Source organism: Ylistrum balloti, unplaced genomic scaffold (genome assembly GCF_031769215.1).
Source record: "Ylistrum balloti isolate Yb309-2 unplaced genomic scaffold, AGI_CSIRO_Ybal_v1 Utg370590, whole genome shotgun sequence".
Classification (NCBI taxonomy): domain Eukaryota; kingdom Metazoa; phylum Mollusca; class Bivalvia; order Pectinida; family Pectinidae; genus Ylistrum; species Ylistrum balloti.
Window position 1 is genome coordinate 1,282,963 of NW_026782366.1, and position 27,444 is coordinate 1,310,406.

Sequence of the window (27,444 nt, forward strand, 5' to 3'; positions counted from 1 at the left end):
GTTCCTTTCAATCACTAGTACGTCGCTGATCGCTTCCATCCTTTTCAGCAATCAATTTTGTGAGTTTTCGAAGTTGAATATCTCCCATTTTATCATAATCAGTTACTACGTCGAACTGTCAATGAAGAAATAAATACCAAAAGTTACGCCCACCGAACTAGGCCTATAGATAGATGTCCCCTTCGTGTCGTACAATAGAGATACCGTTATCGAGACATGTAACACGCCCCGTCAAAACATTTGACTGGCGTATTGAAAATGTGTTATGTTGTTGTCCGTTACTCATACTTAGTATGCAGGCTATATTGTCTGTCTTTCAAAACGAACGGGTCATAGGGGTTGAATCTCGTTAACACAAGCGGAATCACTAATAAGCATCGCCTTGTTCCACAAGTGTCCATGATTTGATATAGATGTTCTGAAATTGCGCATCGTCTGGTGGTAATTGGTAAATTTAAGTGGATGCTATTAAACGATAATGGTGGTCAGAACAGACGTTTTCACTGCCTTGCTTCTATCCGGACTGTCAACGCGCGGTCTCCCAAAACAAATCTACCAGTGTAAGATTTCTTTTAAAAAAAAAAACACTTCTGTAGCTTGATGTTTTGCTCATTGCAAGAATCGCAAAATCATTTCCTTGATATTTTCTGTGCGATCAACTGTTTTCTCCAAGGACAAGTGGGTCCTATGGCAATGAGCAGTCAAACCTATTTTTCCGTGGAAAATTCTGTTCGTTATGTCTTTTTTTTTTAACGAAACCACACATGTCCTTTTATACTTTGCAGAATATGTCTGGTTTAATTTATCATTCCCGGAACAATTTTCCGGGTAGGGAAAGGCGAGATAGGAAAATAATTTCCTCTTCTATTTTATTTTTATATGCCGTCATTAATAAGCTGGTGACCGAAACCACTCAAAATCCACGACCTCGTCTCCCTTGGTAATTCCAATGACTTCCCACGTGACACGTGTAGTGAGGGAAACGTTGTTCGTTTAAAGTTGAAAGCAAAAGGTCTCACGCATGGTGACCTTCCAGTGAATTTATACAGACAGACGTCGATCAATATTAATGACTCCTAAAACAAATGCGATTTTATACGTAATAGGATCGTGTTCATACTTCAGAGAGAAAACGTGACAGTAGCAAAGACAATAGATATTTGGTAAAAGAAAATGTCGCCAACATTTCCCAAGAAATGTATTGTTTTTATCCTTTCATAATATCCGATTATAAAACACATGAAGTAAATCTCAAAATTAATTAAGGATCTTTCAATTTACAAAACACACTCGGTTTATGTTTCCGGAAAATTCTTTTCTGACCAAGCGTTTGCAAAACTGGTATAAATTTAAATAATTATAAAATTGAACAGGGACGTATAATCCAATTACATATTCCGTAGACTAGATTGTTTGTATCAACATTTTGTCCGTGTCAAACTATATTCTTTGCTAATTTGTATCATGGACAAATTACCGATTATACGTCCCTATTTGTATATCATCTAGGAAATTAATATTATTCGCGATTTACAAAAATGTCGATTTAAACGTTTATGCTATGTTTTCAATGACATCCTTCCTTTTTTCAATGTGTCCTCAAGTGCTTTCGAGCATGACTCATATAAGTGGGATATATTTACACTGTTTCTCATAACTTTGCTTACGGAGGGCTTAACATATTGGAGTTTTCATTTAATCCATCTCGTAGCCACCGTGTGACGGTTACAGTAATTTATGTGACAACACAAATTAATGTTACCTCCTTTCTGATTAATCTGCTATTCTCAAAAAAGACCTAATTACTAACATAAATGACCACTGATCGCTTATACACACTGAAAAATTCCAGCCGATATTCATTCCGACAACACAAACAGAAATACATAGCGATACAAAAGCTGGTCTTTCATCGTTTTGATATTGATTTGCAGTCAATCATCAAGTGACGGAATTTTTTGTTTTTTCTTTTTGTTAAATAAATATTTTTTTTTTTAATACAAATCACAAAAAGGGAATTTTTCATTAAAATTTTATTCAAGTTTTGTTTTTGCTTTTCATAAGCAAGTTGGCAACACTTACATTGTCCTGTGATGATTTTTTTTCAGAAAACCAACAAAACTTACATGACTTGATAATTGCAATAAGACAGAGTTATACGGTATCTTATTCAGAACAAAATGTCAACAGAGGACATCAAAAAGTGAACTTATATATATCAATTAACACCAGTTTTATTAAGAAATTATCAAACATGTCTATGATTGAAACCATGTTTCTCTAAAACTACTGTAAACCTACAACAAATGTGGCGTGCTAGCAAACTATTACTTAAATATGAAACTTTTTAAAGCATAGAATATAAAAACACATGAACAGACTGTAATCTTTACAATAGTGTTGATAAAACCATAGTTTTGGATTGTCGGGTGGCACAGTGGTAACGCACTCATCTTTCACCTAAATGTGGCGTGCTAGCAAACTATTACTTAAATATGAAACTTTTTAAAGCATAGAATATGAAAACACATGAACAGACTGTAATCTTTACAATAGTGTTGATAAAACCATAGTTTTGGATTGTCGGGTGGCACAGTGGTAACGCACTCATCTTTCACCTAGCCGACCGGGGTTCGATTCCCGGAATGGAAGTGAAAAGGTAAGGGGTTACCTGCCCGACCACGTGGGTTTTCCCCGGGTACTCCGGTTTCCTCCCACAATAAGACCCCTCACGCGTTTACATCCGGGCCAACAAGAGTGATTAGCATAAGTTGATATAACTTGTTTCGCAATTGTTGTAAAATAAATAAAGTTTATAAAGTTTATATTAAAACCATTATTTACCAAGTTATGATGCCATACAGTAAATGCATGTGTTGTGAAAATGAAGACTAAATTGTAAAAAATGGTAGTAACTGTGATGGATAATTTGGGTTGGTTATAGTTTGTTGTAACAATAAAACAAATTGTGGGGCTTCTTTGTCATTTTCTTTACATTTTATTTAAAAAAACAAAAAACGTTTTAGTTGTTGTTTCAAGTTTAAAAAGCATTTAAGTAATGATGGAATACCATATCTACATACTTGAAGTAAAACAGTAATTTTTCTCAGTATGGCTATGATAAAAATGACTTAGAGAATACAAGACTCCTTTATCATCACACCAAAACAAATACAGTACCAAATGTTTGTGTGACATTCGGTATACTGACAGATCGAGACTCTTTCATACAGATTGAAACAAAAGCCCTGGCTGTATTATTACCTAACGGAACTCAGGACTGGTACTAAAATGCAAGTCCATGATTTTGTTACCTGCATCAGGCTTAAATAAATGCACATACAATTAAAATAACAAAATAATTCATGGTATTTCTATAATTAGATGTTGCACATTGTTCCATAATCATGATTTTTCATATCATAGATTTATTTTTCAACCCTATTTCCACTGAAGAAACATTCCTACAGCAGAGAACATGACTTAAGTAAACAGCACCACGTGCTGGTACTCAAAGTCATTTTGCTGACCCCCATACCTTCATATGACCTATGGGGTAGAAAATGACCCCTATGACCTGATAACGTAAGACCCTACAACCAGCAACAATATAAACCTGTTCTTTAATTCTTCATGGCTAGTTACCAGCAAGAAAAACTGGTCGACTGGTTACAGGTAGAAACAAAGGTATGATAATCATTCCCTACTAACTCTCTTTGAAGTACGCTTAGTGCCTACTAACTCTCTTTGAAGTACGCTTAGTGCCTACTAACTCTCTTTGAAGTATGCTTAGTGACCAAAGATATTAACACATTCATTCATTTTTTTTATCTTGCTAATTTTTTTTATCATTGCATATATATATATATAAAATGTATCACTTTATGATCAATGACAGTTGGTTTTCACTGAGATATCCACCACATACAAAGATTAATTAATAATTATGAAAATTAAATCCTTATCTGTTGATCAACTGCCTGAATATGTAAACATTTGCATAATGATTAGCATGCACACAAAACACGATTGCTTGTAAACAAAATTGGCTTTCCGTCTGAATGGTTGGCAATTAATATTACTTATTTCGTAAATCTGAACTGACCTAGAGTTATCAAATAACATCTACCACACCCATAGTAAAATCTGTAGCTGAAAAACAGGATTTTACTGACTGTGTCACTACTGTCGCAATCGTTTCTGCTTGGTATGTTTACAGCCTCATTTTCAAAACTATCGTGTGCCATTATCAGTGGTAAATTTGAGAGGGGTTTCCCAAATTAATGAAGTGGTCAAGCTGAACCCTATTTCATCATTTCTTAATTAATATCAAAGATCTTATATCAGTAAAATCTTGTATTTAATATTCAGCAAAATATGAATATCAAATTATATCCAAAACCTTATCGTCATTATGCCCAAAGGCTATAGGCAGATTACTTGCTTACATTGCAGAAATACATGTTGCTTTATGTAATTATGTCAAGTAACCAGGTATAAAAGATATAAATATTATATTAATCTTATATATGTTTGACAAGTTAGACATGTTCAGTCTGGCTACCTTGATCATTCATCATTTTATGGATCACTCATCCTTGTTAGAAATGGTATAGAAGCCCTTTCTGTATCTTAATACTGGGTCAGCCTCCAGATACATACCCTCTGGTACATATCTCAACACATGCACCAATAAATAAGAACACTACACTTGTAGTCTTGCCTTTCCTAATGTTTCAACAGTGCTGGACACTGGAAATCAACTGTGACTATGGAGATAGCATAGAAACGTAAATGGAAATGTTTAAAACATGTATAATCGATAAAAAAATTAATGTTTTTACTGTGATGTCCCTTCAACATATCAACAAATATCACTATTATATATTATACTAGTAAGTCTGAACTGACTGTATCACATTTCAGAAAAATACAGGTTCTATGGTGATCTAAGTCAATTTGTATCTCACACTGTACATGTAAGCTACCAGCCAATTTTACTTTCTCTTTATACACAACCAACATACTGCCAATATATAGCTTTACAAGTAAAATGGACATCTTAAGTTAACCATAATGGATGACATTATTACAGGACTATGTCATTGAGTCTGATGCTCTTGAGCACAGACCAACATTTCAATCAATTATAATGCTGATGTCATTTCTAGTCTGATTGTATATTCTACATGGTGACGGATTCACAAGTTTTCCATTAGATGAAACTGAAAATGGCACACACTGTTTGTCTAATATTCATCAAAACTCTGGAATTCTTATAAAGCATGACTGTAAACATCAGGGGTAACAGATATAACACAGACATTGATATAAATTTAGGAAAAAACAGTTGTCATTCTTCATAAACAGTATTGTTTTACAGAACACTAATTCCAACGATCTATATTGAAAGTAAACACAATGCATTTATTATCAGCAAATAGTTCAAATTATGTTGCTATTTCATTAATGTTACCATGTCTATGTTTGGGATATGAAATATATATCAGAACCACTGGGTGTACCTACTCTAATTCACAAACCGAAAGAGAAATGGTCAACATTAATGATCTCGGATTGAAATTTTTGACATTTTTGCGTAAAATATGTTTTTATTGAAGGAAATCATCACTAAGTGATCATAATTTAAAATTTGAAAGACAAATAAATGATAATTATTCAATTCAGTATTGTAGCTATGACAACACTACAATAATTAAACTCTAGGAAATTTACAAACTTCTATTAATATCAAAATGATAAACCATCAACTGCCATCTTGTATACATACATGTATTTCAAAACTGTCTGCTTTACCTCAAACCATCTTTCATTCTTACAAATCATTTCCACACCAATAATAATTAACTTAAATAAAGTTATACATGTACAAATGTTGTACCTAACATTTTGGTCACTTGAGTAACAGTTATCTCCCTTTAAATCTTCCTAATAATGATCAAGAAATAATTCTGGTTTACTTTATGCACTGTCCCTATTGCATGAATGTATGCTTAAAACTTTCAAATTGTGATATCAATAACTTAGCGAAGTTCATTTTACTGTTCTGGAGAAACACAAATCTCACTAATGATTTCTTTACATGGACTTTTTCCATAAAAAGGCATGCCAAAGTACCAATATAGCATGGAATTCATCCAGAAGGCAATGAATGGAAACGTTTCACGGAATGGTATCATAACACTTCCCCAGTTAACAAAGATGCTCTAGATCTGGACAGATGGCAACACAAGGTCATCACATCTGCTGTGTAGAATTTCCATTCCAAGTTGCATTTTCATCATCATCATCATCTTCAATATTTCTAAATCTTGTTATATTTCCATCTTTTGTGTTCTGTCTCTTCTGATGACTCCTGTAAAATCATGAGCAATTAATACATCTTCTTGTCTTACAAGAACAACTGTTTAATATGTGTGTCTTTCAGCCAGAAACTAAAATTACCTTCTGTTTAAACGTATGTACAATACAACTGAAGGAAAAAACTGCCTAATGTCTGTACACCTCTTGTTTGTTTTCTGCAACATCAGACACCTTACACTTTATCATTCAGTTACCTATCGAATTAAACAATATTTATTTATCTTGCATACATGAACACTTATCTTCACACTAGGCCTGCACAGGTACAAGTCATTATCTACCTATAATCACGATCTCTGCCAGTCAAAGTTTCCTTACAATGTCACATTGTGTGCATACTAGCTGACATAAATCTAGGCCCCAACTCTGCATATGCAAGCAATTACTGATGGGCGCCTTACAGAATCTTAGGAATCATGGGGAAAAATCTAGAACATATTGCTAATGTGTGCATTCCCCACTTTGGACATCTACTTTCTCAAAAAACATGAGAACATTATGTTGGTCTTTACAGTAGACTTCTGTTGTTCTTGACATACCTTTAAGCTTACAGACCTCTGAATATGTTAGACCTGTTTGTGTAGCTGACTTACAGGCCAGATCTCTGATTTGAAGCTGACTCTCATGCAAGACCTGTATGTGTAGCTGACTTACATGTACCTGTTTGACCTCTGTTTGTGTAGCTGACTTACATGTTAGACCTCTGTTTGTGTAGCTGACTTACATGTACTTGTTAGACCTCTGTTTGTGTAGCTGACTTACATGTACTTGTTAGACCTCTGTTTGTGTAGCTGACTTACATGTTAGACCTCTGTTTGTGTAGCTGACTTACATGTAAGACCTCTGTTTGTATAGCTGACTTACATGTACTTGTTAGACCTCTGTTTGTGTAGCTGACTTACATATACATGTTAGACCTCTGTTTGTGTAGCTGACTTACATGTTAGACCTCTGTTTGTGTAGCTGACTTACATGTTAGACCTCTGTTTGTGTAGCTGACTTACATGTTAGACCTCTGTTTGTGTAGCTGACTTACATATACATGTTAGACCTCTGTTTGTGTAGCTGACTTACATGTTAGACCTCTATTTGTGTAACTGACTTACATATACATGTTAGACCTCTGTTTGTGTAGCTGACTTACATGTACATGTTAGACCTCTGTTTGTGTAGCTGACTAACATGTTAGACCTCTGTTTGTGTAGCTGACTTACATGTTAGACCTCTGTTTGTGTAGCTGACTTACATGGTAGACCTCTGTATGTGTAGCTGACTTACATGTTAGACCTCTGTTTGTGTAGCTGACTTACATGGTAGACCTCTGTATGTGTAGCTGACTTACATATACATGTTAGACCTCTGTTTGTGTAGCTGACTAACATGTTAGACCTCTGTTTGTGTAGCTGACTTACATGTTAGACCTCTGTTTGTGTAGCTGACTTACATGTTAGACCTCTGTTTGTGTAGCTGACTTACATATACATGTTAGACCTCTGTTTGTGTAGCTGACTTACATATACCTGTTAGACCTCTGTTTGTGTAACTGACTTACATATACATGTTAGACCTCTGTTTGTGTAGCTGACTAACATGTTTGACCTCTGTTTGTGTAGCTGACTTACATATACATGTTAGACCTCTGTTTGTGTAGCTGACTTACATGTTAGACCTCTGTTTGTGCAGCTGACTTACATGTTAGACCTCTGTTTGTGTAGCTGACTTACATGTTAGACATCTGTTTGTGTAGCTGACTTACATGTTAGACCTCTGTTTGTGTAGCTGACTTACATGTTAGACCTCTGTTTGTGTAGCTGACTTACATGTTAGACCTCTGTTTGTGTAGCTGACTTACATATACATGTTAGACCTCTGTTTGTGTAGCTGACTTACATGTTAGACCTCTATTTGTGTAGCTGACTTACATATACATGTTAGACGTCTGTTTGTGTAGCTGACTTACATGTACATGTTAGACCTCTGTTTGTGTAGCTGACTAACATGTTAGACCTCTGTTTGTGTAGTTGACTTACATGTTAGACCTCTGTTTGTGTAGCTGACTTACATGTTAGACCTCTGTTTGTGTAGCTCACTTACATGTTAGACCTCTGTTTGTGTATCTGACTTACATATACCTGTTAGACCTCTGTTTGTGTAGCTGATTTACATGTACCTGTTAGACCTCTGTTTGTGTAGCTGACAAACATGTTTGATCTCTGTTTGTGTAGCTGACTTACATATACATGTTAGACATCTGTTTGTGTAGCTGACTTACATGTTAGACCTCTGTTTGTGCAGCTGACTTACATGTTAGACCTCTGTTTGTGTAGCTGACTTACATGTTGACATCTGTTTGTGTAGCTGACTTACATGGTAGACCTCTGTTTGTGTAGCTGACTTACATATACATGTTAGACCTCTGTTTGTGTAGCTGACTTACATGTTAGACCTCTGTTTGTGTAGCTGACTTACATATACATGTTAGACCTCTGTTTGTGTAGCTGACTTACATGTTAGACCTCTGTTTGTGTAGCTGACTTACATGTTAGACCTCTGTTTGTGTAGCTGACTTACATGTTAGACATCTGTTTGTGTAGTTGACTTACATGGTAGACCTCTGTATGTGTAGCTGACTTACATATACATGTTAGACCTCTGTTTGTGTAGCTGACTTACATGTTAGACCTCTGTTTATGTAGCTGACTTACATGTTACACCTCTGTTTGTGTAGCTGACTTACATGGTAGACCTCTGTTTGTGTAGCTGACTTACATATACATGTTAGACCTGTTTGTGTAGCTGACTTACATGGTAGACCTCTGTTTGTGTAGCTGACTTACATGTTAGACCTCTGTTTGTGTAGCTGACTTACATGGTAGACCTCTGTTTGTGTAGCTGACTTACATGGTAGACCTCTGTTTGTGTAGCTGACTTACATATACATGTTAGACCTCTGTTTGTGTAGCTGACTTACATATACATGTTAGACCTCTGTTTGTGTAGCTGACTTACATATACATGTTAGACCTCTGTTTGTGTAGCTGACTTACATATACATGTTAGACCTCTGTTTGTGTAGCTGACTTACATATACATGTTAGACCTCTGTTTGTGTAGCTGACTTACATATACATGTTAGACATCTGTTTGTGTAGTTGACTTACATGGTAGACCTCTGTATGTGTAGCTGACTTACATATACATGTTAGACCTCTGTTTGTGTAGCTGACTTACATGTTAGACCTCTGTTTATGTAGCTGACTTACATGTTAGACCTCTGTTTGTGTAGCTGACTTACATGGTAGACCTCTGTTTGTGTAGCTGACTTACATATACATGTTAGACCTGTTTGTGTAGCTGACTTACATGTTAGACCTCTGTTTGTGTAGCTGACTTACATGTTAGACCTCTGTTTGTGTAGCTGACTTACATGGTAGACCTCTGTTTGTGTAGCTGACTTACATATACATGTTAGACCTCTGTTTGTGTAGCTGACTTACATATACATGTTAGACCTCTGTTTGTGTAGCTGACTTACATATACATGTTAGACCTCTGTTTGTGTAGCTGACTTACATATACATGTTAGACCTCTGTTTGTGTAGCTGACTTACATATACATGTTAGACCTCTGTTTGTGTATCTGACTTACATATACATGTTAGACCTCTGTTTGTGTAGCTGACTTACATATACATGTTAGACCTCTGTTTGTGTAGCTGACTTACATATACATGTTAGACCTCTGCTGTTTTAACTGATTTTCGAGCTAGACTTCTATTGATTTAGCTTATTAACATGCTAGTCCTCTACTAATATGGTAGACCTCTGCCGTTACATCTGACTTACATGCTAGTCCTCTACTGTTTTAACTGACTTATAGGCTAGATATCTACGGGTCAATAGAAGTAAATCCTCTGATGTAAATGACTTACGTGTTTGCCCCCTGTTGTTGTTTCCAGCGCTGGGGTTCGGCTCTCTGTTGTTGTGTTGGTTCCTGACCTGCAGGTGGTGTTGCCCCTGATCCTCCAAATACCAGTGAATATATAGCATTCCAGAGCATCATAAAGGGAGCCATTAACATGGACAAGAGTCCTCCTTCACTGACTGCTTCACCACTTCCTCGATATGGAGCAGCAGACTGTGACCGTTGCTAAAATAGAAAATAGACATTTCAATGTTTTATTCTTTTTGAATACATATTGTTATATAAGTGTCTATCATTTAAAGACTGATAATTCAGGGATTCATTGATACATTTTTGTGTGTTAGTGCAGGTTTAGTTTAACAATTAAAGTATGGACTTAAGGAATAAAGGAAATTTCTGCCTAGACTTCCATGATCTGCACAACTTCCACAAAATGAGACAAAGGAAAACTGGTTTTAATTAGAGCAATCAGAAACTTTGTTACGTTTGACATTCCATTTTCAACAACAGTATCAGACCTATATAAAACACAATAAGCAAACTCCAAATTCTGAAAATTTACCAGTGGTTTTTTGATATTATACCTGTAATATTCAAACAAACTGAGGGATGGGGGAGGGGTGGGGGTTGGAGAATCAAGTAAATTATCACTTCAGCAAAACTCCCTTCAAAGTAGTGTTTAGCCATAACTGCAGAGTAGTTATAGAACTGTGTGTGGATTTAGTCTGCAGAAGTGTTTTTGGTTTCTGACTAACACATAGCAGAAAGTGGACTTATTTCCAAAACATCAATATTAGTGTAAAATCATGCAGAAGTTTTAAATTTCAAACAGATGCTATTATCCAAAGAAAGTTAAACTCAACCTTATCATTGATGATATGATAATGTCCTAGTAAAGAAATAAAGACATCTAATGTGGGCAAGAATTAATTACTACTAATTAATCAATTAATTAGTTACTAGAGAGATACTATATTCTAAAGACTGTTTAACAAATATCTGAGTCGGGAGACAGAACAGATGTATTTTTTTAACTGGCTTTTGAGTTCTAAAGTCTACTCCAATCTAAATCAATAGACAAATGGTAAATGGGTATAACAGATTAAACTACTTTGCCTACATTCGATAAATTTATGTAAAAACTAGCATCAATCCATTCAAGAGGTATACATGTTACTCACATTTACTGCAATGAGAACAGCTGTAGGCGCCAGGCCAAGGGACACAAGGGTTTCAGATCGGTCCTCCTCTGTGAATGATCTCTTAGGGTAAATTGTGGATAGTGACATCTGGTTACCTGTTGACTAGGAGTAAATAAGAGTACATTTAATTCACATCTGCAGGATTCATTTACACCATAAAAAGACAAATTTTCAACTCATTGATAACATGATTCCAAATATGAATGGGAAATTCCACTTTTTCTTCTTGAGTCAGTTCAATGTGATTTGGTGCAATTTTGAGGAGTGCTTATCTTAGAATCCTGTATTACTCTGATGGAGCAAAACTGAGGACAAGATTAACTTTCCTTATTCTATTCATAAGATTCTTTCTAAATAACCAATCTTAATGACTGTGACATTAACCGTTTTACTCAATTCATAAATTTTTTTTCATTTAATAATAACAATTCTGTTATGGTTCTAACTTTTGTTTTGTGATGTTGAAATATTAAAACCATTTCTGCAACATACCTTATAAAAAAGTTTTATAAACCTACCCGCTCTTAACTCATGAGCAACAAACAGTATGTATTTAATACTTACAGCTGTGATGAACTGATGGACGGTGTCAAGAGTGTCGGAGGGGTCAAATATGTTAGAGATAGAAGACCCATCTGGTAGGCGTATTTGTAGTCGAGCCTTCTCACTGAAATCACACCAACATCACCTTTCATTAGAATTAGAGCTAAGGAGAATGTATATACAGTGGTTAACATTTCACATCTCACTGAAACCACTTACCATTATCATGTTTTAAATCGGCACTTACCAAAAATGTATTATAAGTGTCCCATTTTCAATATAGATATTTTGAAAAAAAAACTCAAAACATACCAGTTAGCTAATAAAGCAACTCTTACACCAAACCTTCAGGTAATCATTATTTTCTTCCGTGATCATAATTCTTTTCCAAGATATTTCTCAAGCCATATGATGCCACAATGAATCTGTACTAAAGTTGGCAATATAGCAGTGCTTTGTTTTAAAGCTACATAAATGGCTTAACACTTAAGGAAATGGGTGTGAATTTGTAACTTGAAATTCTCAATGGTCTTTTTGTCTTTAATCAAGCAAGGATTTAATTGTATGGTAACGTTATCAATTGATTTACACATTACATTACATATATCTTATCATGAAGGACTTCTGATCACTACTTTTTCACTTTTGATTTTATTACAATTTACTATATTTAAGATTAATAAGATAACTAATTTCAGCTATGATGAATCAATGAAGGCCCCTGAAACATTATATATTGCATAATTAACACCTTTATGTTATAGCTACTATCCTAATAATAATGTAATATTACATAAGATTCTACATTGATGATTTCAGTGTTGTCTTCCTTATGTGAAACAGGTTGAGGGACGACTGCAATGTCAACTCTGGATATTTATTCACAGCTAATATGTTTTCCACAATGAAGGATGTTTAATTGAGTTTAAAGAAGTGATGGGAAATTGGTTAAAATCGTTTTTCATGTAGTTAATCAGATAAATAATTGACTGATTTTGTGTTCAGTATTCACAGAATGTGTTCTCCAATGAGTTGATATTTTTAGTTTTTTTGTAACTATAACCTGAAATGCCTCACTTACTTACAATCTGCATAATAATGAAATATACTGCCAACTGACATCTTGATTCAGCACAATGACATTTCTTTAAGCTATAACAACTGAAAATATTAAAGTACCATTTATTGTTGATAGAAAAGTTAGAATTTATCATCAGCTGAGATTAAACCCTTAGCTGATCCATTAGATCTAATAATAGTCCCATCACTCGTTTAAAGGTGACCACTAACCTTCGCCTAGCATTTTCCATGGCTGCTGCTTGCTGTTTAGCCTGTAGTTTAGCTTTCTTTTTCTCCTCTGCTTCTTTATCCTGCTCCTCTTTCTTCCTCTTGTACAACTGTGCCTTTTCCTCTCTACAAGTCAGAGCATTCTACTTATCAGTAACGGAGTGATGTTTTGTTCTAAAAATCTTCAATTCAAACTCTTCCTGTTTCAGTATTAAAATCACTTTTTAATGCAGTAATCGTCATTTTTTTCCCATTTTTTTCTTTAATTATTTCTTTTCTTAAATATGTTTCCAAAAACACACAGAGTACATGAGTATATGACACAAGGTATTTACATTACATTTGGTTCGTCACTATTACCTTAACGACATTCACTCACATCCTAATCATCATTGTCACCCTGACACTTCAATTCATTTTTGATGCTATAAAGTGTGGCTTATATCTAATTTAAATCACCAAAACATGCAACAAAGTATCTAGGTAACATCATTAAAGGCATTGCTAGATACACTGCAGGCTGAAATAGCAACTTGAAAAATATATCAAAATAATGATACATGACAGCCTTTCACTGATTTCCTTTGTCTAGCCAGCCAATCCTATTGTGTTCATGCAAGCCAAGAAATATTACCGTCAAAACTAAATTGGGAGTAAATTTTCTCTCACATTTCTCAGTGTATTCCTTCTTTCAGAGGTGAAATATAGATATGTTTTTCCTTAAGTAAAAGACAACTAGCAAACACTTTTTCTTACAACTTCTCCAATCACAATGGGTTGCATCATCACTTATGTAGCTTGAACATGCCAAAGCTGGATATCAATGTCATCAGTTGTGATGAATATTTCATCAGTCATATAGTCATTATGTATGAAATATATTAAAAAACAGGAAATGTGGAAGAAAAAAATAGCCATTCACCTCTGTTTATAATGATATCACAATCCTCAAAATAATACTTTTTAAAGTTTAGCATGACACATTAAAAACTTAATCCTCTAATTGAAATATCTCTGTTGACATCACAAAAATATAGAAGATTCCATTGTTTAATCACCTCTACGCAATATGAACAAAGACATCTCAACCCACAGAACCAAGATTTTTAAGGTTAGCATGAAACTTCAAAAATATCCACAGTTTCAAATATCTATCTCTATCACTTCAATGAAAAAGATTCTAGCAAACATGTTTTCAACATTTTCTTTCTTCATTTTTACAGTACCTATCTCTAGCAATTTGTTCCTTTATTTTCTCTCTCATTTTCTTGTTTTCTTCTCTGTCTTTCTTAATTTCATCCTCCAGCTCTTTCCTCTGTCTGTCTTCTTGGTATTGTTTCAGTTTGTGTAAATCTTTCCCTAATTTTCGTCGCTCTTCTTCTTTCAACTTAGCATCCTACAGAAAAGTTCAAGGTACATGTATTTTAAAACAGATGGTAAAAAACACTGTTAACATATACTGAAATTTCTAACAACATTCCAACAACAACAGATATAAGGTTATCACAGAGTACTTATCTTCAATTTAACTTAAGATACAAATTTTCATGACTAATTTTGATCAGCTTTGTCCCTGTATCTATCATTTTCATTGAGAATATGGTTGAAAGACATTTACAAAAATGTGAGGACAACTGCCATTGATGAAAATAAACCTGCTGTGAAAATAACCAACAATTCTGGCACTGTGGAAATTTCATGTAACTTAATGGCATTAAGTACATGCTGCATCCACTGCATTTAATTGCCTTTCACAAAATTAGAAAATTTACAGAGAGGGAAATTATTATGAAAATTGTCAGTATATAATTGACAGTATGAAACAAGACATATACTAACCTCCTTTTCTTTCTGTAGTTTTTCTGTTCTTTTCTGCTCCATTTTTTCTTTGACCCTACATACGAAATAAAAGCAGCCACTTTAACCCTGCTACTATCTGGATAGTGAAACATATTTTTGTTGAAGGTTTATGTTTGTGTGATATCTTCTGTATGACCTTAAGCAATAATACTCTGTTAAGACCAATTACAATGTAGTATGACCCATCTTCCATTCCCATTCAATGCCACACGTCTATTAACCTTTTCATTAATCTCTCTCTCTCCATATTAACATTTCCATTGATCTCGCTTCTCTACATGTGCCTGCATGACTACAGGTTTAGTGTTAGAATGTTTGCTAGACATTTCTGTCCATTTCATTTCACAAATTCTCAATAATGGAGAGTTTTGGATTGTGCAGCATAAGGGTTAAGTTTTCTGAGTCTCAAATGATGTATCACATCAGTTGAAATGACAACAGTATTTGTATACCTTCTGCAACATTGTAACCTTGGGGTATTGATGTTTAAAAAAAGGAGTATATGAATACTAGATTTAGAGTGCTGTGGTTATTTCTGTAAATCACTTGTATTTCGTGTGGGATTTATTTTCCTTCTAATATGTGAGAAGAGTCATTTGCGAATTAAAATCCCTCACAATTTTTTGTACAAAAATAGCTTGTGCTAATTTGGTTAAAGATACCAGAGTCTTGAAGAGTTCTGGTCACCAAGAGCTCATCATTCACACATTTAAAGTCGCAAAATCATGTATTCGCAAATATGTCTGAACAGGTAAGTTTGCTAAATAAAGTATTAACAAAATCTAAGTGGTTTACAGTAACCAATGTCATACCTTACTCAAAATAAAAAAAAACAAACCCCTATGCTATGAAAGGGCTATTCAAGCCTATAGAATGTTGTACTTATGTGCATTGTTGTCAGAAAAAAAGGTCAAATTACTAAATAGTAAATAGGTAAAACATAGGCCCACGAAATATACCTTAACGACTTTCCATGAATTTCCATTTAAATAAATTTTATGAGACCAGCCATAAAAATATTCAATTCACAGGCCTCTGGCCAAGTGAACTATAAAATTTATGATAAAATTCATAAAAAATCTGCTAATCAGTCATGCTTTCTGTAAACATATACCTGTATACTAATTAAATAAAATTTAAATCAAATTACACTGCTATCCTCTCCTCAATTGGTGGTTTTTCTACAGGTTGGCTGTCTGTAGCAGAGGTGGTCTCCATTGGTACGGGCTCAGAAGCAGCAGCAACTGGTGCAGCAGCAGCTGGTGCAGCAGGACGCTGTTTACTGATATTATCTTGCAGTTTCTGACAGAAAAAATGCAAATGATGGATTACTGAGAAAAAAAGGGCATCAGTTTAACATTTTTCTCTAATATGTTGAAAATTGAATGATGAAATAAATATTAAATGTCAGACTTTATCTTGGTTTACAACACTTGTAAAACAAGTTATAGCAACTTACATGTATACTACATGTAATCATTTCCGTTGGCTGGGATCAAAGCATATGATATGGTTCACTGAAGAAACAGGGTGAACATTTGCTGTCCTATTACTTCATTCACTCATAACAATTCATGAGACCAGAACTCAATCAAATTATTTTGAAATTTTACAGACAGATTCCGTTTGAAACCAAAACATTCTGTAAATCTGTGAGTGATTTCATTAGTATCCTACAATATATACAGCAGAGAGTGAAGTAAGGAGAGTCAAGTACAACAGCAGACTTGTCTCTCATCAAAGTGATCTGGGTTTGATTTATGGACTGTGTATGACCTGGGTTATCTGGTTATTCCCTCCAAAATGAACACTTCTTATACCCTTACAACCAGTAAACAAGAGTGATAACACAAAATTGATATAGCTTGTTTCTTAATTGTTACCATTTATGAATTATTTTAGTTTATTTTACTTTTATTGGTATGTCTATTTACCTGTTGTGCTGTGTTGATATTCTGTATAAATACATCAGATTCAACATGTCCTCCAGTGATTTCTAAAGGTATTCCATTTGGCCCAATGAAGTAGGCAGAGGGTAAAAACAGTATGGGGTCTGAGGTATAGTTAAGATTTTGTAAATGAAAAAAAAAGCACAGCCAATTCATTCACCATCATTTCAGACAAATGTCACACCTAAGATATAACGTGTTAATTCAAAGGAAATATATATCAAATTATGTAGTTCTCATAACCACAAGGACAGATTGATCACTCCCTCATCTTATAACATATACCTTAATATTGACGAGGTAAGAAATGTTGTGCCGTCCTTTTCCTTGTGACCAGGGATCAGATTCTGACTAGGATAAAGGTTTTGGATAACAACAGTTAAACTGGATCTTACTTTCATGACAAAGTACATCGGGTCTGCACCAGCCAGCAGCAAGTGAGATATGGAGTGTTTGTCAAAGTATTATTTTCCTAATTATACAGATAGATATACTTATATTAATGGAATTTCAAATGATCAAAGTTGCAAAACCTTCACTTAGATGTTCACTATAAATTGTCATGTAGACCTATTAAAGTATTGGTGTGTGAAAAGGGAGAGCACTGTGGTAAATGTACATGATGTAATGATAAAACACAAACCTAATTAAACTCCTGATTTTTATAATTTACAAAATGTCTGCATCGTTCATAATGTTACAGTACCAGGTATGTAAATTATCTACATCTAAAAGTTTACCTTAATATCTATCCCTGTTCATACATGTACAAAATTTACAATGTACATCAGTATCTAACTGTAAATATAAATATTTGCTACATACATCATAAAGGATACAAATTTCTCCAAAGAATTTTCCTTCTTGACTGAAAGAAATAACAGGATAAAAGCATTATGTGTTACGTTTATGACATAGAAATAATTTGGTAACACTATTTCATATCAGTGGCATTTTGAAACTTTTTGTCTTGTTTTATTCTCACATAATCATAGGAAGATTTTTTATCTGAGTACATTCAATTTGTTAAGAGATCCATTATTGTCTTCTCAAACAGACACAGTATAGGAGATATTTCTACTATTTTTACCCTTCTCCCAGACATTTTTCTGTTAAAACACTACCAAAAACTTGACCAATTATCATCTAGCCACTTACTTCCTTGGTGCATTAACATGATCATGAAAATTTGATGTGTGAAATAATGAGACACTTTTGTATTATATACCCTTTACATCAAGGTCGTGAACTTTTAATTGAATAAAAAAAGTGAAATATTTTTACAAGAAAACCTTAGAACTTTTGACCCATGAAAATTATAAGTTATGTGAAAATTAAACATATAAACCTGAGCAATGTATGTTGGCAAAAAAAAAAAATGAAAATTGTGTTTTGGTATTACCTGAACTATTCAAACAAAAACCACTAATAAAAAGACTTCAACATTATAGAATTAATTGAAAGATACATATACAATTATCAATTATGTATGCCTATCATTAGGAGAAGCAGCTTGTATTCCTAATTAATTTGTTTCTCTGTATCCTGCATATGTCTATATTTACAACGTTTATTCATAAACTTTTTATTACATTTATCATAAAATAACACATACATTTTGTGTACATATTGCATCTTTTAACCTTAGTGACATCCTATTAATACACCAGTCATCTTGTTACCTGGGCACAAAAACAAAGCCCAATAAATTGCTTCAACTACAGACATGTTATTCTTTGATAAGATTATATATCTTAGGGAATAATTTACCTGTCTCCTTGTATCTTAATAACAGTACATTTGTTGGATTTACAGGTAGATATCACATTTTCCTCTTTCCAGACATCATCCATCTTTTCGGTATCTTCATTTTTACCTGAAAATTGTACTTAATGTCACAAAGCTAGTACCAATCATACACACAGAGTTATTCATATATACACATACATGTAGAGTGAAAGTTACTGAGTGCATAGATTCAAATTTGATGCAAAGACAGGGCAAAGGTCAAAAGTTGTCATTCCCTATATTTTGTCAACTGTGTTTGACTTTCTGTGTCCAAATATAGTGATAAATGAGATGTATAGTGAACATGTAATAAGAAGAAAAGAAAACAAAGACCTAATACAGCATTTAAGATTATTCCTAAATGAAATAACAAAATCTAAATGTTTACATGTACACCAACTCCCCCCAGAAATACACATGTAAACTATTTTGGCCTAATGACTTTGGCTTCATATTTCATGTGTCCTTTATCCTGAATACTGTACAATTGTAATTATCTATATTTTGTGTGATTTTTGTTGTTGTTAAATATCGGGGAACAACAAGTACTTCAGTATGGAAAGCTATCATACGTGTAGCTTTGTTGCAACATTCACCTACATATGTAATCTTGCACTTGATATGACTCATGTACTTCAACATCAGTGTACTTCAATTTAGGAGATAAACGTTATTGTTACAAAATAGTGTAATTCAGTTGCTTAATTCATTTTTAACATGTAACATTGATTTTGTATGTTTTTTGTCTTGAGACGGGCACATGTTGCCAAAGGAATATAAATCTGAGAACTAACGCGAAACTTCTTAGTCCTCACTGTATATGTACATTGCATATACGCACTAGTTTTGCGTTGTGAATGTACACGTGGTCGTCTCGTTTGTCATATAGCCACAATAAAACAATACGTGTACATTATCATGGGTATTGTCAGACGAGGCTAGTTCTTTAGGTGCTCTGATATGATCTAATAACATGGCCATTTTCTTCAGTACGGAGGGAGTTCAGGGAAGGTCTGGATTGTGAGCTGTATAACGTTAGCCCCCATACAATTCTAACACCAGAGTGTAAACACCAGTAGATAATTACATTTAAATTTGGGTACCACATTAATAATTTACTGACCTCGCACGTAAACAACAAACAGTGCATTGTTTTGTTTAGCTGTCTGTATAGCCTGTGGTATGGAGCCAGGGAACCACTCCATGGTGTAGTCACTATCGTGTCAGTGTCCTATCAGATGTTTTTACGTCAAGTGATGACTCTGCTTTCGATTCGTTTTCAATACCGGAAGCTAGCGTATATGAGTAAAAATAAAAAAGTACGAGACAATAGTTCCGGAAAATGAACACTGTCGTTTCAACAACATTCATCTTCCATTATTTCATCAGTCGATTTTATTTCTTATATTCATATTTAACACTTGTCGTTTTACGTAAACCAAAACTGCAAATCATACAATTGTGAAAATATTAATTTTTCGAGAAAATAAATAACTTTCATGAACTCTCCGCATAAATACATCTTTCATATGACACGTTTTCGAAAGGTCATAACCTTAATTTTCCTGTTTAACGTAGTATCTCGACCTCTTTTTGTCGTTTAATCACTTACTTTCAGGAGATTCGACGCAACCCCTAGCCATATACCAGCGGGATCAATTAACACGTGTCGGTTTGTATGTTAACATCCATTATTTGGTTATCGTTTCCAGTTTACATTGTCTTGTTTTACCATGTTTTGATACCGTTTTAGTGACTTTCGAACATGTAAAATTGAATTTAAGATCTACCTGTGGTGCTTTACAACAACATTAGATAGTTTTAAAACAAATCAAGCCGGTCAGTACATAAAGTGGCGTAGCAATAATGTATATTTGTATGCTTAAGCATACAATTGAATTCCGCCGAGATGATTTTTGTTATTTTAGTGTTTACTTTTCTTCGCCTCCAGTACTCTTTGAGCATTATTTGGATTAATGAAATATGGAATACGAAATATATCAAGATTGGAGTCGCAAAATTACTTTCGTTTGTGTTTTTACTATACAAGTACGTGTTATTTTTTCAAAATAAATGGATGGTATAGTGTACCTACTTTTTGTGCAATGTATGGTGTATGAGATAACATGTAATATAATTTCAGTCATCTTTCATGGTGCTGCTTTCCTCATCTCTTCATACGCTTGTGCTTTTACTATCTGGAACGGATTTTCCATGCTTTCACAGTATTCATAAATGAATGTTCGAGATCTACCAATCTATCTAACTGAAAATATGACATTGAATGCATTCTGATATCACAGAGTTACCGCCCTTCGTTCGTCAGAACTTCTCCAGGTACCGAAACAACGTGTACCGCACTCGATGCCATACATCATGGATTGAGTCAATAAACTTCTTTCGTTATTAATTCTGTGCCGACGTGATTGGTAGACGTCTTCTTCCGTCAGTCTGGTGCTAGTTTTCAAACTAATGAAACCATTTAATATCAAAATGCAGCAGTTTTCTATGGAAAGCTTGCTAAGGGTAACTATATACATATTTGACGATATGTAGTCACGAGATGTCATGTTTTTTGTTTTTGTTTTCATACATTAAATTTGTATAAATCGGCTAACATAGACAACACTTGAATGTTAAGTATTAGAAGTGAACATTCCGAGAAATCAATTAAATTAAATTACAGCCAACTTGACCGTACTCTCTCTATATCATGCTAGAATGATTTCATTTCCGCACTGCTAAGTGGGTAAACCATGTGATTTTCTGTGGATACAAAGAATAAATAGAAAGTGTTGCCTTTTATACAGTTGTTTATGACCTGAGTTTGATAAAGTAATATGGGATTTGGTTGGAAATTTATTTAATCATAAAATAGCAACATGTGTATGAATGCTAGAAATCATCACGGCGGAACATTTGTTTTTATTCAACAATTCAACATTTTGATAAACACTACCAGTCTTGATATGCTAAAAATAAAGAATTTTTTCAATATATCCAGTATATCTATTTAGATATACCATGTAGCAATCAAGCTAAAACTGACGCATTGTTTTATCTATCTTTTTTTTTTTTTTATTTCTTTTTATTATTTTCATTAATAACGAAAATACATGTGCGATTACAGATGATAAAACATGAGGTCCTAGAGTGTGGTACAATATGTACGATATTTTATAACGTGAGAGTGATCATTAATGTACACATGTTCCATAATTAACATTAAAAGTTAGTTTTCTCAGTAACATAACATACAAAACGAAGTCATAAGATTCGAGGAAAGAAAAAAATATGATTTTTTTTATTGAAATTTAAAACCACAGGCATCCTTTTCAAAACACGCCTCAAAATCATAAAACACAAAATGTAAAGTAATAATGGAGAAAGCATCTCGTGTGCAGGTGAAAATTTAATTGGTGCCTTTCATGAAATTGCCTAGTTGACTAATACACGATCGAATTAAGGATAAGGATTAATTAATGTCTCCAAAATCTTGCCGAATTTTCGAGCCCTCCTGAAAATCACACTCTGTGTAACATTTTTTGATCATGAAAACACAGTCTATACACTATTGGAAGTCTAAGGTGTACAGGTACTCATCCATGCAAAGCTTTTTATGAATACACTCATTATTTACACATTTAAATCAGTAATTAAACTGACCGATCTTAAAACTTGTTGAGATTGGAATAAAAAGTGATAAAAGACGAGTTGTCTCTTTAATATATTTTCATTTTGTTTTTATTCTGTTGTTGACAATCTTTGACAAAGAACAAGAAAATATTAAGAATTTTAAATTATTATGAAATTTATAATGATATTAAAATTCAATTGAACATATACGACAAGGAACCACATGAAATAAAAACATACTTATTGATCAAATAATTACAAAAAAATCCGACACAATGTCTGCATTCTCTTCACATCGCCATCATTTCCTGCTTTGTCCTTATTACATCACAACGGATATTTTACATCGTCTAATACATCGATAATAACTAAGTGAATTCTCTTTGCAAGAAGCTAGTAATTCAAAAGTGAAATTATGCTTATATTTATGAATATTAAATATATTTAATTTTATAATAGCATATATGTGTAGTCGCTATACATTTATCGCATGCGAACGTGTCGGTCTACCCAACAATGCAAATGACAGGTTATTACATTAATCTGATATTGAAATTACACAGTTTGAAATTATGTAAGGTCTTTTAATGTAATTTAGTGTTACACTTCGACATTTTGGATTCCTTAGTTGCAACCTTTCTCAGTAGTAGCACATTTAGAGTCTGTCGTGATTATCGATATTCTAATAATCATGTCGATTAACTATGTATTCCGTATATATTATTAATTAATCTTCAAAAATTAATTAAACATGATAAAACATTTTTCTATCCCAATTTGGAGAGTGACCGACACCAGTTGATGGTTTTACGTAGGTATTGTGTGTGATAAATGAGAGAGAACACCCGATGTTGGTTCCGTTTGGTATCAGTCTAATCATGCGCATGTCCAATTTTCTTTTGTATAACTTGACTTTAACTGGCTGATTGATATCAACAAAATTATACAAACGATATATATTATGCCCGAAAAAGACGTAATCTACCTAAATCAATTACGCCTAGGTTATTTTTGTATTGAATCCTCTAGCCTGTAGGAAAATGGATATATATTTTTTTCATTGAAACTGCACATTGTATATTGTATTATGACTAACGCATTAACAGCACAATGTTATATTTCAGACTGCAGTGTAAACAACACAATCTATGTTGTATTTGAGCTATCTGACTACAGTTTAAACAACACGATCTATGTTGTATTTGAGCTATCTGACTACAGTTTAAACAACACGATCTATGTTGTATTTGAGCTATCTGACTACAGTTTAAACAGCACGATCTATGTTGTATTACATCATTTCAATACTCAATGATGATTCACAGCAATTAACTTTGGTCATTTTAACGAAAGGACATGTTTTAGTTAAATACTATCACACGACTAGAATGTTTCCCTGTATGACTTACCAACTCCATTCACCCTCTCAATTAAAACGCACATTTACAAGTACTTCTGATCATTCATCCTGAAACCATTACATATACCATCTTCAACCCTATATATTGAATTTCAGGCGAAGCCTGCTATATCGCAAGGAAGCCTCCACAGAGTTTTCATGGCAAAATTTGAGGCTTTGATAAGTTACACTAATTAACCATTTCACATCGATAAAACAGTTCATTAATGATGGCCCCGTGCAAATAATAGGTAGAGTGAGATTATGACCATTCATATATCTGTACAGGCCAGTCTCAAAAGTGACAAAATATCTACCAACAATTTTATAACGTTGTTTGGTCTCAATTAAAATGCACATATTCAGTCAATGTCCTCACTAGGAAACATCGCGTTGAAAATGAACGTTGAAATATATTGCTTATTTCCGCCCCTCTTACTTATCATTCACTGTATGGAGATGGCCATATGTGTTATCAGTTTTAGAATATGACACAGACTTAACGAATGAATCATAAAGATCGTTGAATTGTGTGTTATTTGAGTTATCTTCCTTGGTACCCGGTGTGTTATCTCCAGATTTGTCAATGGTATTATTGGCGATATGTTCAGTTTGAGACACTGCACTATCACTGACAGACGGACTTCTTGAATTCAGCTTCCCCTTGTTGGTTTTCTTTTTGTTGACCACCGCATAAATAGCGTTTGGATTTTCACTTTCCTTGACATTCTGCGTCTTTGATGACTTGGACTGTATGTTAGGGTCGTGCTTTATTCTCTTACTAGTGTTGAATAAGCTTCTTCGTATTTTAGTTATAGGAGATGTCGGACCGCGGTCATTGTCATTGTCAAGCGCACGGGGATTGTAAAGTTCATTATGTACCACCTTTGAAGTTCCAAGCAAAGATTTTCTACGTCTCCATTGATTGTAATCATACTCCCGTCTGAAATGATAGAATCAAGAAATCATTTTAACACGTACTGTGAATATTTCGAGAAATATTGGAAAATCAGGTTTTCATCTAGTAATGATATACAGATTAGTAGTGTATAGAGTAATGGAGCAGAGAGTAATGGTGTATTGGAGTAATGGTGTAAAGAGTGACGCCATTGGAATAAAAGATTACCCATATCATTGAATGATTTCTGTCTACTTAATAGTGCGAAATGTACACCAGAAAGGGAAAAAGCTGAAAGAAAGGGGCTACTTAAAGAATTGTTTCAAAAACCACGAAAAGGAAATCATCTCTGCCTTCACTTACACTAATTAATTGCCTTTTTAGGATACATTTGTTGTTTTAACATCACCGTTGGTTATAATGTCACTTAGTATTTGCAACCTGTAATACAACTTATCTGTCTACATTCTGGACACACAATTGCATTCACAGGAAAGAGAGAGCTTAATTTCATATCAATGAATGAAACAAGAATGAAATGTTATCAAGCTTACCTTCGAAATATTATAGCCATGATTACTACCCCGATGACAAGTAGTGTTAGAGCAGCGGCCAGGATCCACCACAATAAGTCTTTTGTAAAGGAATGATATTGAAGATTAATAAGAAAACTGAGTTTTTAAAGACAGTCACGATTTCACTTAATTGATTCATTATCACGAGAAAATAATTGTTTAAGTATATAGACCTGAATTTATTTAACTTTTGATTTTCATTTCCTTGTACGATATTGATTATATCGTTCCCTAAACTGTGTTTATTTATCTGGTTTGTAATTTCATAGTGTGGGAACATCATATTATCATTTTTCTTATATTGCTGATGTTGTCTATGAGTTAGAAAATATTCTCTATTTCGAAGACCTGGTCCTATACTCCTTGTACACTTGCAGGATTCTCAATATAGCTATTTTTTGTTAATTCATTAAACCTGCATTTCAGAATATCATCTTTTTGTTATTGCAACAAAGCACTGAAACCGTTTATCAATATAATTCCAATTAAAATTTATGGCTAGGATTTTCATCAAAATACATCGTGTACACACTAAATGGAATCGTATGTTCAGATAGTAATTGGTTATAACATGTCGTGGATTCTAACTGGATCAATACATATCCCGAAATACCTACCAGTGCGTCCAGCTGAGATTAAACGAGATGGGATAATAATAGTTGTTATCCGCTCAGCATGCATTAGAGGGAAATCTTTACATGTTTCTGTAACTTTGTCACCTGTAATGTAATATACAATTTCTCATTACTCGATAATCTAATCACATGCGTGTTGATCGATACTATGCAGCTGGGAACCACGTGGTGTATAATTCTTCGCGCTCAAAAGTCATGAATATCCATGAGGTGTTCGGACAAAGTCATGTGATAAAATGCCTCGGGAGTAAACACATTAACAAAACGAAGGGGGGGATACCATAATGTTGTTTTGATAGCTGACTGACTAGAAACTGTCAAAGTTTTGCCATATGTAGGTATTTTTTTTATCAAATGTGAACGATGATGGTGTTTATTGACCCCTTTTTGCTGTTAAAAGTGTGCACCAGAATAAATCTGATTTTGCATGCTGCTTTCAGCCACGTATTTCTCACGAGGCAGTAAAACATGTCGACTAGTCAGAGGATACATGTTAGATATATCTATTATCTATTCTGTAATTGTATTGGACTTTGTAAACCCGGATACTAGCAAGTGATATAAATCAGTATACATGAATACTATCAAAGAACCAAAGAACAAATGTTGTGCTGTATAGACAGCTATATTCACTTATTGCTAATTTCACCAACATTTGGCGAAAGTTTGTTTCGCTCTTCATTAAAGATACTTTGTTTAGAAAACAACAAGTATTTTTAAATGTTATTCTTCATAATGGTTCTTAGAAATTCAAATTTCGAAGGCTAATGCTGACTGACGAGAGAATCGTCTGCAGTGTTATTTTTGTTTTAAAATATGATTGTTTGTTGTATTGATCAATCTAAGTATTATTCCACATTTTACGATAATCTTAGTCGTTACTGGTGACACCATACACCTCTACACGTGCTCTGTATGTGATATTTGAATTGATTTGTAGCATTAATAACTTTCATACAATAGTTCAGTCGAAAAGTTATCCGCTTAACATATTGTCGTAAAAGGAAACGAGTATGCAAAGTTTCGACGCGTTTTTCTTACTGTAACGTTAAAACCTACCGTGTGTAACACAAACGAAATTATGTGTCTGTGAGCAATCCACACTCCTTATACCAAGATCGGAATAAAATAATAGACACCTATCATTGTCCGAATGTTCTTCCTCTGAAACACAAATATTATATATATATACATATACAGAAAAATGATAAAATTGTAAAACACTTGTGATTAAATCTTTGGATGCTTTACAGTTAGTTTTTCTATCTCACTATACTATATAATATATACTATAAAGGACTCCACATTAATACTCTCTGACCCTGCAATACCATGGAGGACTGATCAGGCATCCCGAACAAGT

General features: G+C 33.8%; 1 protein-coding gene across 1 annotated transcript; it reads right to left on the reverse strand.

Moving 5' to 3' along the window:
* Positions 1 to 2,018: 2,018 nt before the first annotated feature.
* On the reverse strand, positions 2,019 to 20,199 carry LOC132556801 (UBX domain-containing protein 4-like). The gene is made up of 12 exons (XM_060221247.1): positions 20,062 to 20,199; positions 18,921 to 19,026; positions 17,990 to 18,018; positions 17,136 to 17,254; positions 16,352 to 16,503; positions 15,181 to 15,235; positions 14,568 to 14,737; positions 13,345 to 13,467; positions 12,076 to 12,178; positions 11,491 to 11,613; positions 10,317 to 10,534; positions 2,019 to 6,376 (listed from the first exon to the last, which is right to left on the reverse strand). Exons 1-12 carry the CDS (start codon positions 20,141 to 20,143, stop codon positions 6,259 to 6,261), a joined length of 1,398 nt encoding a protein of 465 aa, XP_060077230.1. The 5' UTR covers positions 20,144 to 20,199; the 3' UTR covers positions 2,019 to 6,258.
* Positions 20,200 to 27,444: the final 7,245 nt, after the last annotated feature.